Source organism: Callospermophilus lateralis, chromosome 15 (assembly GCF_048772815.1).
Source record: "Callospermophilus lateralis isolate mCalLat2 chromosome 15, mCalLat2.hap1, whole genome shotgun sequence".
Classification (NCBI taxonomy): domain Eukaryota; kingdom Metazoa; phylum Chordata; class Mammalia; order Rodentia; family Sciuridae; genus Callospermophilus; species Callospermophilus lateralis.
In genome coordinates, this window is record NC_135319.1 from 28,301,088 (window position 1) to 28,318,265 (window position 17,178).

At 31.3% G+C, this 17,178-nt stretch overlaps 1 protein-coding gene across 16 annotated transcripts in view; it reads right to left on the reverse strand.

Annotated features, from left to right (window-relative positions):
- The window catches only part of Pcdh15 (protocadherin related 15), a 702,462-nt gene that overhangs the window by 304,222 nt on the left and 381,062 nt on the right, over nt 1-17,178 (reverse strand). For all 16 annotated transcript variants that reach the window (XM_076835193.1, XM_076835192.1, XM_076835191.1 and 13 more), the window contains one exon: nt 10,242-10,354. In XM_076835193.1, the coding sequence (XP_076691308.1) occupies nt 10,242-10,354 (113 nt within the window). The remainder of the gene's footprint in view (nt 1-10,241; nt 10,355-17,178) is intronic.

The window sequence follows — 17,178 nt, forward strand, 5'->3', positions numbered from 1 at the left end:
CAATTGGGAAATTTGGGGCACTTTTCAAACACCAGCTTGCTATGCAACCTCTGGATTGATTAAGTTTAGGCTGTTTTTCTGATCTACGGGTTTTTACATGACACATATTCTGTTGTTTCTCTGTTTATGTTATCCCTCCCAGCTGCACTGAACCAGTGCTGTTGCCACTACTACTGACACTACGATAGAGCCTTGGCTACACTGTACTTTCTTGTCCTTTGTTTGGTGCACCAGATTTCTGAGTCTCTAAGAGACTTGAATCCACAAAGCAACTAGAAATGTAGACTTTCTATAACCTGCCCCCTTGAATCTCTGATTACCTTATTTTTAACACATCTTCCAACTGGAATTCCTAATGCACTTTACTATTTTATAGCACTTAGGAACTTCTAAAACATCACAAAATATTTGTATTAGATTTGTCACTTATTGTTAGTCCTTACACTAGAATAAAACCTTCAAGAAATAAGAAATGTACTATTATTTGCTAATGTTAGTTTGCTGAGCTTATTACAGTACTTATATAGATTAGACCCGAGTATTGAATACTAAGTGAAGAAATTCACTTTGCATAGGGAAATAACATTACTTCAGAAAAAAACAATGCTGTAATGGTAAAGTGGATTACACAGTGTAGTGTTTGTCCTTCAGTCTATATCCAATGAATTTCATGACTTCAGTTAGATCTCTACTATTCTTGAGCCACACATTAAGTCACAATAAGCAACAACTTATAAGACATATTGTTAAACATGTGACTACTATATAACATAATGTATTCAAGATATTTATAAACACAACTTTCAAGAAAATGCCCTACTTAAACACTATTAGTATTATTACTACTATTTAAATATAGATTAGCAAAAAATTCTTACTTCAATTGATACATATGAAAAAATTGAACACCAATTTTTAAGTTAACAATTGTAGTTTCTACCTTTTTTGGGTGGGAGGGGTATACCAGGGATTGAACTCAGGGGCACTAGACCACTGAGCTGCATTCCCATCCTATATGGTATTATTTTTATTAAGAGACAGTGTCTCACTGAGTTGCTTAGCACCTCATTATAGCTGAGGCTACCTTTGAACTCCAGATCCTCTTGCTTCAGCTTCCCAAGGCATGTGCCAACACACCTGGATCTACATTTTCTTTTAATTACACATAATTTATAGATTTCACATGCCAAGAAATACTTCATGTCAGTGAATTTAAAATGAAAAAAGTATTATATTAATAAAACAGAAGATTGAGAGAGAGAAAGAAATAATTATTTAATCTTTACAAGAATACTAATACGTACTGGGAGAAAAAAAAAAGTTATTTATAGAATGTCCACTAAAAGTAGATGTTAAAAAAGTTCTGAGTCATTGTACATTGGTGTTGCTGTTGACCCTCAACACAAGATATAAAGCTACCATGTGATTGAAATTCTTCTTTTCTCCTATGTTCCCTTCCTGGACTCCACACCCCTTGCTTAAATCTCATGCAGTAAAGCTTTCAATTTACAAAGAATGCAATGTTTCAAAACTTCTTCTCCTAACACAGTATAGGCTGCGTGTTTCCAATCACAGAAGGCTGACTGAAAAACTGGCAAGTTCATCAAGCCATCAATGGTTTATGCATACCCCTTCATCTTTTTATTTCCAACTTAAAATTCAACTCTCAAACAACTGAGTGCTTGCTTTCATGAATTTAACTGGATTGCTCAATTATACTTTAACTCTTTCTTTCTTATTAGAAGTAAATTACATTTGTTGAATGCTTTAATTTATCAGAGTAGATTGTTAAAATATACCTAAATTTTCAACCAACTTATTTATTAACTGAATAACTTTAAAATAGGCAGACATTTAGAAAAGTTTGCCTTGAGGTTCAAATATAGATTACTGCTACTTTTACTTTGAAATAAAATGTTTATAATCATCCTCCCAAATTTCCTTGTACAAATATAATACATTTTTGTTTGAGTTGTTACACAAGTAGAAAGTGTATGATAACTCCTATGTTGACCATAGTAATAAAAAAGAGAATATGTAGACAACTTAAAATTTAAGATTAAAAACATGAAACTTTAATCCAATTATAAAATGTCCCCTTCAAATGAAAGGACAATTCTCTGCTGTTAGAATCCTGTAGTAGGAGTTCTTGATTTGTTGGGTGAAAAGGAGTGAGGCATATGGGATGTTTGTAAGATGTTTTCATTTTTTAAAATCTGGATCCTGGTTACATGATAATTTTACTTTGTGAAAACTCATCAACATGTACATTTTTTCTATGTTCAGTAGGATTTAAATTAAAAATGTTGCAATAAAATTCCTTTCACAAAAAGGGCATATAGTCTATCCATCCCTCTTTCACCATAGTAGATTAGTCTATGGTAATACAAGTCTGAATGGTATGGTGTAGTTTAATAAAATCTGCTATAGGATATGACTTGAAAAATATTATTAAAATTTAGCATTGCCAGGCTCAGTGGTGCACATTTGTAATCCCAATTGACTCAGGAGGCTAAGGTAGGAGGATCATAAGTTCAGAAGAGTCTCAGCAATTTAGTGAGATCCTGCTCAAAATTAAAAATTAAAATAAAATAAAAAGGGCTGCCTCCAGATGTAGTTAAGTGGTAGAGTGCTCCAAGGTGCAATCTGCAGTACCACAAATACAATGACAACAACAACAAAATTCTTAGCATTAGATAGGCTTATCTTTCACATGTGTATTGATTATAATCAGATTCCCTAAATAACTCAGTTTTTTTTTTGCATTTTCCTCTTTTTTTTCAAACACTATCATGTCCAAAATCCAGCTTTAAAACCATTTGAAGTAATTATTAAGGAATATTCTTGTAAACTCAATCCATATACCTGATATGTCTTGTTGCTTACTTGTTTGTTTAATTATTATTTTAATTATATTTTGTCTTACCAACTCCCCAAATTCAATATGTAGTTTACTCTCAAACTATATATTATATCCTGAAAACACATGGAAATCTTTTATTATTAGTTGCTCATGACCATACAATGATCTTGACATATCATACATTTGAATCATATGGGGTATATTTCTCATTTTTCCAAGTGTACAGGTTGCAGAATCATATTGGTTATACAGCCACGTGTATGCATACAGCAATACTAGTGTCTATTTTATTCTGCTGCCCTTCCTATACCCCTTCCTCTCCCTTCCCTTACCATCACCTCTCTCTACCCAATCTAATGTGACATATTTCTTTTTTTTTTCCTCACATCATCATACATGTATTTTGTATAATGATGAGGATTGATGTGGTGCATGGAACCCTTAAATCTGCCTTTCAAAAACAAGCATATCACATCAACCACTCAACAGTCTTGGATGTTTCAGTTGGATCTGGCAATTTAGCTCATCTTACCTGGAATGTAAGTTGCTGTTACACTAAAAAACTCCCCAGAGTGAGCTAACTATTCTTGCATTTCTTATGCAAGTGGTTATCACTTTTTACTCTAAGTCTTAAATTTCAATTTTGACTTGAAGGTTGGAAGTAGAGTGGAAGACCTCCATTTATGTAATGAAATTATCTATAGAGTTCTATCTTGCTCCCTAAAGTTCAACAGTGGCTTTGGTGCCAAAGCTCTAATACTGGCCAAAGGTTACACTTTCTTTTTTCTAAATTCATGCTTAGGGAGAGATGGCTTGTACTTCCTTGATCAAAGTTCACATTAATATGCGTGACTAATGGATAATTTTAAATATATTCCATTGTTTCTTGCCTCCTTATAAATTATACTGACTTAAAAGCTCTATAACATCCTCTATTTAAACTTTAATACTCTAAAAATTTAAGGTTACAGAAAGAGTTTGACAGTATCTTACAAAAAATATTTTAAAACTTACAAAGCCATATGATAATTTGTCAAATAAAATACAAAGAATTACTCTGTATGTAATACAATTTGTTTGTTTGCAAGGTCATAAATGCAGTAGAAGACCACTTTCCTAATAGAAAATAGTACATTTTCTGTTTGATCAAAAGGAAAAGATATGTATACTAGATAGATTAGGGGAGGCCTCATTAAATGACAACAAAATAAAACTGAAATATTTTTCACTTAGGGAATATTTTTAATAAAATGAAATATATTTTGTCTTCACTTAAATTAGAATATGCCCATTCTGTTTATAATTTTATATAATGAAAACAGAAATCTTCAAAGCTCTTGTATACCTTTGAATAATAAAAATCTCTCTGTCTTTAAAGATGGAGATATAAACTGAAACTAGAATGAGTATAGCCATGTCCAATGATTCACAGAAGAAAAACTGTCTTTCTGGGGAAGACCACAACTTCAAAAAACTTCCACTAATCACAGGTATGTGTATCATCCTGTTTGGCTGGTGTTTTAAAAATGAGAATTATCTTAGTTACAGCTAGTCATCCCAACCAGAGACAAAATTATGATAATAATGATATAATGCTATTCTCTTCTAACTAAGCTATGTTCCCTTTATTTCTCTCTGCCCTTTTCCTCCCCATCCAGCAAAGCAGCCCGGTCCTATTTTGCATTTTGATGCTATTTCCACAGTTTTCTCTCAACCAAAAAAAAAAAAAAAAAAATCTCACCAAAATGCTTTCTGTGAATTGAGCAACTGAAATTACCCATCCTATATTATCTGAATTTAAAAAATAGTCATCAACATAAAAATTTAAGATCTCCAAATGGATTGTTTTTCAGAGCCCATAAGGTACTCAGGAGAAGGTTAATATTTTTCCTATACGTACCAGACTGTTCTCGAGAAATAAAATAACCAACATCCTATTTAGTCCACATATTTCCCAATATTATTTTTATATTTTTATGCAATAACCAAGAAGTTCATGAAAAAAAAAAGATTTCTTGGGAACAATTGTGTAGGAGGGTTGAGGGAATTTATATGTGGGAGCAGGTGTGGAGTGTTGAGATACAGCAAGGATTGCTCAGAAAGCAGCTTTATTCGAACATTTTACAATATGTGATCTTGCTGTGGTACTCCTGTAATGACCTTTGCAGACAAGAGGACCTTGCCAAAATCAAGGTAATGTAACTGGAAAAATTGCCTTTTTTTCTTCCAAGCAGTTAGCGTTTACCTGCAAAGAAGCCAAGTAAAATATCACCTCTGTGTCTTGTCAGCTTGCACACTTGGAAAGCCAGTGTATTCATCTACTATATACGACTTCTGTTCTAACTAACCCTGCAGAATAGATAATGGTATGAGACATGAGGTCTCCATACAGTTTTTTCTTGTTATTTATTCCCATAATTGGCATAACAATAATTAACTTTGCCTTAATATTTATAATTTTTAGAAATTTTTCAGGAGGAAATAAAATGACTTAGTACTATTGCTGAAGAAACAAAAATAAGGTTTTATGTGGTAATCTACTACAATAAAAAAGTAAAACAAAAATTTTTAAATTTGAATATTTAACACTATATGAAATTGGTCAAGAAGTTTTAGAATATGCATTACTTATCCATGAAAAGACTGCTATTTTATTACTAATAGCAATATTGCCTGAAATTTGTATGGGATGATTTTCTCTAAAATATAAAAAGGATCTTCACTTTTGCTCACCTTGGGGACCTTGCTATTGGGAAAAGGATATGAAATTATTCTTTACTAACCTGCTTAACTAAGATTAGGTATGCAATGGAATAAATGTGTCCCCAGAATTCATGTCTTGAAACCTTATCCCTGATAAAATGTTATTAAGAGATGGTGGCTTTGTGAGGTTGATTAGGTTGAGGGTGAAAGATTTATGAATGGGATTAATGCCCTTAAAGAAGCCTCTTTAGATGGCTCCCTTGCACGCTTTTTTCTATATAAGGATACAAGAGTTTGGCAATCTGCAGCTCAGAGGAGGCACCTCACCACAACCCAATCTTGCTGATCACAAATCACCTTATCTCAGTTTTCCCACCACCAGAACAGTGTGAAACAAGTTTCTGCTGAGTATAAATCAGTGTACACCATTTTGTTATAGTTGTTCACACTGACAGAGGAGAACATGTTGTATGCGTATTTCATTCTTTCAAGAATCTATACGACTACGAGTACATGGCCAGAATATATCCAGAAGTCTGAAGGTGTGTCATTCATAGCATTTTCCTTGCTTCCTGTGGCTGGTCAAAAGCAGCCCCGATTGTGTGTGTGTTGGGGGTGAGGGGGTCTGAACCCTAGGTCGCTGATGGCTTCTGTTCCATCTCTCCCAAAGCGAGAATTTATGGTCTTCTGTTCTCCTCTATATTTATCTTTTTGTAAATAAACTTATAATGCACACACCATAGAGGAAATAAAAAACAGTAACTTGTATTTCACATGCAATGAGTAGTTCATTGCATGTGAAATACAAGTTCCTTCATTTGGTAGTTCCTTCATTTCCAAAGGAGATTTCATCATTTTTCTTTGAAGAAGTGATGCCTGATAATTTGACTCCACATTCTGTTTGAATCTGACACCTGTGATCTTTTAATATGACAAAAATCTCTGGTGGAAAATTGTAAAGTGACATGAAAGCAATATGCAGCAGCCTGATGTATTTTCATTATTATTGGTTCATTGATACTCTATTGGTGATGTGGGAACATGGTTGAGATACAAGGAAAAGAAGCTAAGGCTTGAGAGATGATTTGTGTGGGAGAAAAACTAAAGACCATGAAAACAGAGACCACACATCTAATAAAGGGAAAAGTAGGCCCAAATCTTCATCATTTTGGACTAGGCCCCAATTTCCTTAACAAGACTCATTAAAGTGCAAGAAATAAAATCAAGAATTAATAAATGGGATGGATTCAAACTAAAAAGCTTCTTCTCAGCAAAATAAGCAATCAATGAAGTGAATAGAGAGCCTACCAACACTTTGGGAGCAAATTATTGCCAAAGCACATCAGATAGTGAACAAACCCCCAGGATATATAAAGAACTCAAAAAACACCAAGTAAACAAACAACCTAATTAATAAATGGGATAAGGAGCTGAACAGATACTGCTCAGAAGAATATACACCATTGATCAACAAATATATGAAAAACATAATCAACATCTCTAGTAATTAGAGAAAAAGTACCCTAAGATTTTATTTCACACCAGTCAGAATGGCAGCTATTATGCATACAAACAACAATAAGTGTTGGCAAGGATGTAAAGGAAAAGACACACTCATACATTGCTGGTGGGACTGCAAATTGGTGCAATCATTATGGAAAACATTATGGAGATTCCCATAAAACTTGGAATAGAACCACCAATTGACCCAGCTATCCCACTCCTTGGTTTATACCCAAAGGACTTAAAATCAGTATATTACAGTGAAGAGATGTCTAGAGTACTAATATATTGACAATAATGCCTTTAAGATACTGCACTTTTAAAAATGAAAGTGAATTTTTGTGATTTGTTTTAGCTCCACACATGAACTAAATTCACCTAGCATATCAAATATGCTTTCATATTCTACTTTATAGGATTTTTTAAACTCTGTGAATATAGTGATCATATATCTTATCATCCAAATTGGAACAACTCTTTGAATGAAACACATGCTACAGACATTAATTCAAGGACAACAGGCACAAACATAAACTGTTCTGGGGAACCCAATGCGTATTTCACAGAATGTATCACTTTTCTAAATATCCTTAAACAAAGGTAATTATTTGAAGTTTAAGATAGAATTTTGAAATAGAATATTCTTCACTCTTTCAGTTGGACATGTTTCAATCCTTTAATGTGCTCAAGTTTGTGAACTACTCCATTTTCTCTTCCCAGCTTCACCTTTACATTTTTACTTGTCAGTATACTGATTAAATTAGTGGCAAAAACAGAAAAAAAATGAGGATGATAAATCTCTAATTTGTGTCCCTCACCAGTTGTTAAATGCTCACATGGTTTTTTTAAAGCACAATTCTTCAAAGTCTAGGAGAAGATATTTCATTGTCTTTTATTTTTCTTAGCTTCCAAAACAGAATTTGGGATCTAGTCCAACAAAATCTTTCATAGCCAAGAAAAATGTGGCATTATTAAAATAAAAAAGGGGAAATGTTCAAAGGCATACTACAGGGAAGTGCCAGACTACAGAGTTTCAATGGATCTCTGAACAATACCACAAAACTCAGCTATTATTCAAGCAGGAGGCACATTATTATTCTTACAGATTGATACCTTTGCTTATTATCCCCTTGATTGCACAGAAAACACAGCAATTTGAGTCTAATAACGTCTGTAAAAACTTCTATTAATAATATAAAATGTTATTAAAACATAAAGGAATTATCTATGACCAGTTCTAATTGATTTTTTTTCCTATAATTGATGGGCTAAGTTATACAGTACTCAGGACAGCTGACTTTGATAATAAAAGGGAAAAAATTTATTTCTGGTTTCAAATGCACCAGTTTGTTTTGTCAAGTTTCTTAACTTCCACAGAGAGCAGCATCACAATACTCCAGGTAGATGACATTAGATCTTGGGTACATGTTTCTTAGTTTTATACAGTTCCATGATAATTAAAATCATCAATGAAAGATTAATCACATGTGTAGCCAATTTATACAAGGGTAAAAGTGAGTTTCTGGGTAGAATGACTCCTACTGCCTTACTGAATGAAATCCAAGGAAACTGTATCCATCCATAAGATTCTCTCCATGGTCTGAAACTACAGCTCATTTCTATGTTAATTGCTCGTACCCAGCTATGTTTGCCTTCAAGCTTTTACTTCTGTTTTTCTTATGTTCAGACATTTCCCACTTTCACTCATTGGCCAAACTTTTTCAATCTAGCAATATTTAGCATGGAGTAATATTCAGAATTTTTTGTCTGGGTCCACAGATTAACTTAAATGTCTTGTTTCTGTGCTCTGTTATTTCTATTTATGTGACTTCTTATTAGCACTTGACATTTTGTTTTTGATTTACTAGTTTCTGGAATGTAAGTTCTTCAAGGAACTACTTAATAAACAGTTTCCAGCATGTATACTAAAATGGGTACAAAGGATATATCACCTAAGTTGCATTAAAATTAAATGTCTGTATACAAAATATTTTGCAGCTGGATGTATGGATAGTTAAACCATATAACCATTTCTAAGAAACAATAATTCTGTACTATGAAAAGAAAATGCTTGTAACTTAGGTAAAACTGAATTTGAATCTCATTTTTACCTGATCAGTCATGTAATCCTGAGCCAATTATTTACCCTACTTGAGCTTTAGTTTCCACAGTTTGTATAAATGAACATACAATTAAAACTATGGCAAGAATCTAATGAAAAGTGTATAGAGATAAGTATGTATAACATGTATGCTCCATAAATTTCTATATTTTACTTCCTTTTTCTTTAATTATTTTAAATTTAAATAAAGAAGGAAAATATTTACTTTTTTAGGAGCAAAAAGTAAAGGGGAGCCTTTTGGTAGCTAATTATTTTGTATGCATAGATATACAAATTCACACTATATAAACTAGATTTACTCTGTGTCTTTGCTGCTAGCCATTCATTCACTACAGTTCCCTTCGCTCAGTCCCCATCTCTGTTTGGCAAATCCCTACTCTTCCTTCAATGCCCAATTTAAATCTCACCTTCTCAATGAAGTCCATGAAAATCAATTGGAAAATCATCCAGGTTTCTATAGTACCTCTTCTGATTTCATGTTACATATTATTAAATCAAAATTGTAGTGCAAATTACCCTAGCTTTCAAACATATTTCAATCTAGGATGAGCTTTCAACATACAGGTAAAATGGAGCATCTATTGAAAGAATCTGTTGTTGAGCAAGACATTTCATTTTTATATAAGGATTAAAATGAAACATTAAAATATTTTTAAAATAAAAATATAAATCAAGTACGTTTTAAGTATACTCATTGATTATTCTTTTGTAGTCCAAAGTTAATTCCTTTTAGTAAAAAAATGTTGCAAGACATAATAAATTATATTATGTAGAAATATATATATATATATATTTATTTATTTAACTAAAACTTTTATTATATATTAAAATATTAAGTATTTTATTATATAGAATTATAAAGTTGCTTTACAGAAAAGCAATATAAATATATTAAAAATGTACCTAACGTTTTTTTTTAATCAAAAAGTTGGTTAATTGCTATTCACATTCATTTTAATATTTAAAACATAAAAGTGCCTACATTAGCCTCTGCTTTTCTTTGATTAGCATTTCATAAATACAAGGAAATTAGACATTAGTTTAATTTACCTTAATAACCAAATCAAATTTCTGATGAAAGTCTCTGTTTACAGGCTCCAGCAGACTAAGTTCTGCAGTCCTAGGATGCATATGGAAAAACCGTGGGTAATCCTCAGGAGTCCCTGGAAAACATTGACATTTCAGCACATAACTGAGAACAAAAAGTAATATGTGTATCTGCTTTGTCTATTTTCCTTCATTAACTGAGCAACAGAATTACAATTTCATTAGTAAATTAAGTTTCAAAATTATGCAGTCTAGGGAAAGCAGACAAAAATGTGGTATATAATTAATTAGTTTATGAGTAAGAGAATGGAAAATATTTGTTAGGATGATTTTCCAAATTTTTTTTTATTAAGAGAGCTCTTTAATTAATTTGGAACCTCATCACATGAAAAGAGATATTAAGTAGAAGAAAAGCAAATTTGGGATTATAAGATTACATTTTAATGGTGCATAAATCTTAATTACAGCCTGCCTCGTTTCTCTACATATCTGGTAATAAATAATGACTAGTAATTTAAACCAAATATCATGATGCCTGGAAACTAATATGAACATGCTCTGTTTCATCTCAGTAATTTTTTTTTACAAATAAGTATTTAGTTTATTATGTGAACCATATAATTTAGAATGTAGGCTTTGATGATACTTTTAATGACTAGGGTGAATATTTCTTAAACATTGACATTTTAGTAGAGTTGAAATACCCTTCTTGCAGAAATTCCCTTCAATTGTATATCTTACATTGTGTAAATACAACATTTTTTGTTCTAAAGTGAAGAAAATGTTAAAGTCAAATCTTGGATGTCAAATGTAGAAGTCAAGTCAAATTATACTGATGATTACTTAAATAGCCAATCATAATCACCCCATAAATCATTTCCATTTTACTGATAAGAATTTATGTAAGTAATCATCAATAACTTTGTAAGTAATTTCTATTTTATAGACAAGGATATGGAGAAATTGAGAGTATAATAAATTGTCCACATTAAAGAGTTACACTTATATCTCTGTATTCATAACCAAATGTATGATTATTAAACTACTCCTCTGTTTAGACAAAAAAGAAAGAAAGAAACAAACAAACAAACCAAGAAGAAAGAAAGGAAGAAAAAAAGAAAAAATTTCCTGGACATTATATGAGAAAACAGAAAAAAAGTCACTAAAACTGCCTTGAAAGTCCAGAAAAAGTAAAACTATAGATGAAATTTACTGTATGATAAAGGATTACCTCTCCTAGTAGGAGAGTCATACAAAAAATGATAGGATGTACTCAATTCTTCATATAATTTATTAGAATAAATCCAAAATGGAGAAAATATTCATGTGTAATCAATAATAAAATAACATATAATATAAGCACTAATAATACGTAAAAAGTATGGATACATTTTACTCTAATTTAAGAGTAGGAAAATCTTTGCTACTATGGTTCAAAGCCAGGAAGCAATAAGGGAAAAGAGAAATTAAATTATACTACAAAATTTCATGGCAAGAAAAATAACCAATATAAAGTCATGTGACAAACTGGGAAAGAGATTCCAGTTTACATCAGAGACTTAAGTTTATATCCCGGATATATACAAATTTATCATTTAGACAAGAACAGAAACTAACAATGCATTAAAAATAATTGGCATTTAATTATGCACAAAAAATTCAAAGGAGAAAAACAAATGATTTTTGGTTTTTAAAGATGCTTTTATTTAAAGATGCTTTTCTTTATATTTAAAAAGAGAAATACAAATTAAAACTACATTAAGATTCCATTTCTCACTTGTCACATTAGCAATAGTCCTACTTGAATATTATATGCGGCTGGCGAGCCTGCAAGAAAATAGGTAGTTTTAGAGAGCTGTGGTGTTATTACAAAAGTGCTGCCAAACCTAAAAAGGAGAACTTGAAATAATGTATAAAATCATATTGTTTACTTTCTTTCTTTTATTTTTTTAATTTGGCAGTGCTGGAGATAGAACCCAGGACCTCACATTTGATAAAGGCTCTACAACTGAGTCATGAGTCCCCAACTCAATGTTTATTTCCTCACTCACACATCCTACTTCTCTACATTTTTGGATTAAAATAAAAGATAAATATCCATCTAAACCTACATCAGTAGTGCTCTGAATGAATAAATGGTGATACATCTTTTAATGGATGAGAATTCAAATGTAAAAATGAATAGTGAATATCTTTACCTAATACTGTATTACCAATATATTAAGTGAAAAGGGAATTTGGGAAAAAAGAACTTGTATTTTCCTGATTTTTTTTAAAGAAAGAACAAACACTTAAAAAATATATAGTATATATAAAATTCAAAGATAAATTATAACACTATAAATTGTTAACATATAGGAAAGAGGGAGGGAGAGAATAAGGCGTAGATATTGAAATTAGACTTCATTAACTATATTAACCATTTTTTAAAAACACTTGGATCCATGTAAATATTACATATTATTATGAAACAAATTAAATTTTAAAAATCTCAAACTTTAAAATATAAAATAAAAAATCAATCTGTATATTCAGTTGGTGGCATAAGTACAAATAGAAAATAACTACCCAAATAACTTTAAAAGATACTAACTTACTGGCATCATCAGCCTAAGAATATGAGAAATTACAAAAAAAAATTACACTGTCTATGGATCAGTAATCATTTTGTTGATGGTGGTGTTGATATTTTTATGCTAAGATGATTGTGAGCTTATTTTATAATAAATTAAATGAGCAATTATGTGGAATTTTAATTCTGTCATTCTCAGCATTGAAAACTAGTGTTAACAGTGAGATCTAAATATACAATTAAAGAAAGTAAATAAAAATGCTTCGGGGCTGGGGTTGTAGCTCAGTGGTAGAGTTATAGTATCACACATGTGAGGCACTAGGTTCGATCCTTAGCACCATATAAAAAAACAAATAAATAAAATAAATAACATAAAAAACAAACAAACAAACAAAAAAATAAATAAATTGTCCCTCTACAATTAAATTATTTTTTAAAGTGCCTACAGTTTACATACTGGATTGACAGTAAGTTTAAACTCACATTTTAGTTCTTAAGGAATATAACAAATATTCCATAGCATGGAACCCAAAACAAAGAACTAAAAACAATGGCCAACTTAGAAACCATGAATTTCCCAGTGCTTTATGGTTTTGAAATACTATTTTAAAATACCACCAAAAATAATTAGGTTTTTGTAAAAGATCATTGATTCCATATCTAAGGGAGGAAATCAAGATCAATGTGAAGCACCTTCTTGTACCAGGTAGCAAGAAAGATATCAAAGAAAACTGGGTTTTCAGAAGAGTTCAAGAGTCAATAAGTAAGGGTTTTCTCTGGCTAAGGATGAGACAAATTGAGCATCAATAAGGGTAATGTCCATAATGATTTGAAAGAAATATTTAATCTTGTAAGTTCAAAATTTTGAAAAGAAAAACACTTTGTTGATCATCGATAGATGACACTTAGAAAGCATTTTGAAACCTACAAAATAAGAAACAATATTCATTTTCTGCTTTTCCAACAAATCATTGACTGTCTTTGTAAACAAATAATTGATGAACTTGTTATTTATGAAATTATTCCAGCTAGTAATGAAAGAAATGACAAAATTAGCATAAAGATTTTATATACCCTCATAAGTAGATGGATTAAATCATTGAACATTAGTTGTTGCTACAAAACAGTGACAACCAGATATTTTTTGACTGCTGATGGGAAAGTAAATTCAATATTATTTGTTTGGGATTGGATTTTGCTTATCCTCCAAATTTATATGTGAAACCTGAATCACTTAACTGTATGTAAAGAAGTAAACTTTGAGGTGATTCAGGTTAAAAGAGGTCATATGAATTAGTCTAAATCCACTGGCTTATGAGAAGGGGAAGACATGAGGTCATATGAGTGACTCCTTAATCAACTGGCTTATGAGAAGGTGAAGACACAAAGACACATTGGAGTGTGCACAGGTGCTTGATCACACACTCTCTCTCTCTCTCTCTCAGTGTGTGTGTGTGTGTGTGTGTGTGTGTGTAAGAGTATAAAGAAAAATGGGCCAACTGAGGACATGGCAAGTAAATGGCCATTTATAAGTCAGGAGAATAACCCTCACCAGAAACCAATCATGGAGACACCATGACCTTGAGCTTCTAAGCCTCCAAAACTGTGAGAAAAGTTTGCATTGTTTGAGGTATGTAGTCTGTGCTGCTTTGAAATGTCAACCAAAAAGTCTTGCACCAAATGTGGAATAGTTTTGAGGGACACACACACAAACACACAAAAAAGAAATCTTTAGTAATGATCTATAGGAAATACAAAGGATGGAGCAATATGTAAAATTATACCAAGGAGAGCACAATGCAGACTGCTGAAAAATTCCATAAAATAAATAACTTGATTTTTCTAATAAATACAACACAAGGAAAAAATAATGGAAAGAGAACCAACACAGATTTTAACGTGGCTTAAGGAAAATATCAATCACTATATGTGAACATTATACAAATTCCCTGCCAACCCCCATTCCAAAAGAATAAAAAAGGCACTGTTAAAGTTATAATATTTGTTAGAAAAGGACAGTAACAAATAAAAGGATTTTATATGATATTTTAAAAAGATTGTTCAATATTTTAGATATTATATGATTTTGCAACACTGTTTAAAGTGGTTTTATTTTATAGAAACATATAGTAAATATTTTTTGGGTTGGAATATTACATTGAGACTTTCAAACTGACATGAGGGAAGAGGTGAATAAGAATATAGTTTAAAAACAAAAATTTCACCATGTGAAATTTACTATTTCTTGAACTAAGTGGTATAAATGGTTATTTTATTTTAATATTTTCTCTCTCTCTCTTTTTATTTTTTTTACTTATTCCTAATCAAAATTTTTTTAAGGCAATAAATTTTAGAGTTGGCTTTGGCTGTGTCTGATCATAGATCTTATCACAGCAGAATGTAACAGTGCATAGAAAAAGATGAGCCCAACACACTACAACTAAATGAATAATAGCAGCTGCTCTGGGAAAAAAGGCGTTTAGCTTCAAGGGAGTGATACTTACTAGCAGGTAACTCTGAAATTACTGTAGAGAAAACACTGTAATCTCTTTATTTATAAATGTCCTACTTCGTATAAAAGTCAAAACAGCCCTATGGGGAAGATATTATTTGATCTATGAAGAAACTAACACTTAATTTAGGCAAAATGTTATGAATTGTCATAGCTAGTAAATGACTGAGCCAGGATTCAATTTTAAGGTATCTATTCTGGAGTCCAAACTGTTTGCTATTATGCGATATAGTCTAGGTCCAATGAATTTGAAGCTGGCCCTGTGTTTGTAGAATTTTGATATTAAGACTTCATTATAGAATATTAACTTAGCAAAAGTATAAATAGTAATTGAAAAAATACATCTCTTCAGGCACAGACTAAGCGCTAATACAGTTTAATTTCCTATATTCCTTCAAAATATCGTATTTTAAAAAATGAAAACAAGCTGTTTCATAGAATTGACTTTGATAGCACAAATTTGGGTGTAAAATTGAGAATTGTATCTTCCACCCTCAAAATTATACATAGTATAGCAAATTTCAGGATTGTAACTCATATAGTCAACAGAATTACTGGGTTTCAAAACCTTTATTGTTATGTATTCTAAGAAAATCTTTTATTTTCAATCAAAGTTAAATGGATAAAAATAGCAATCTAAAGCTCTTAGTGAAAAATTTACAACTTGGGATATTTTATATTTTCTGTGGGTTTGAGATGTAATTGTTAAACAATAAAATTCATATATATAAAAAGTATAATTTTGTGTTGGTCAAGAATCATCACCACAATTAAGATAATGTACCTATCTAACATTGCCCAAGATTTTTCCTGACTCTGTTCTTTCTCATCTCCATATCGAAATGCCCCACCCTCATGCAAATACTGATCATTTTCTGCCAGTATAGATGAATTTGTATTTCTAGAAATCTATTGAATAATTTTTAAGTATTTACTATATTTTTGAGAGGTAAGGGCTGGCATCCTTTACTTGCCCTGATGATTTTTTGTGATCCATGTTTTTTTGTATATCAATAGTTTATTTTTTATCTTAGTATTATTTTATCATTTTGTTATACAAAATTTATCTATTTATATGTTGATGTGTTTTTGAACTTTGTGTCTAATTTCAAATGGGGTATATAAATTTATTTGTCTCAGGGTTAATCTCTAGGGGTGGAATGGCTAAGTCATATGATAGGTGTGTGTCTAAACATTTTATTAACTTTTCTGGGGGTTACAGTCCTATAAATTTACATATATATATATATATCCACAACACAACACAACTACAATACATAAATTTTCTCTGATATCCTTTGTGTTCAAATATTTTATTTTCCGGGATCAGCAGTGGAAGAGAGTTCTAGTTCTTCCATCTATACTTGAAATGTTCAGACTTTTAAGTGTTAGCCATTCCAGGTTATATATTGATATTCACTTTACTTTTAGTTAGCTTTTCTTTTTTCTTTTTTTTCTTTTTAAAGAGAGAGAGAGAATTTTAATATTTATTTTTTAGTTATTGGCAGACACAACATCTTTGTTTTGTATGTGGTGCTGAGGATCGAACCCAGGCCACAGGCATGCCAGGTGAGCGCACTACCGCTTGAGCCACATACCCAGCCCTAGTTAGCTTTTCTTAAAGGCAAAAGAGATAGAGTAACTTTTCACATACGTATTTGTGATTTACTATTTTCTATGATAAAGCATTTGCTAAAATTTTGTCCAATTTATAATTAAATTACTTCATTCTTATTAAATTGTTTTTACATATTCCCAGTAGAAGTCCTTCATTAGGTTCATGGTTTGTAAATATAGGCTCTTTTCTGTCACTTGTCTTTTCAATCAGTCATCCATGTCTTTTGAAGAACAAATGA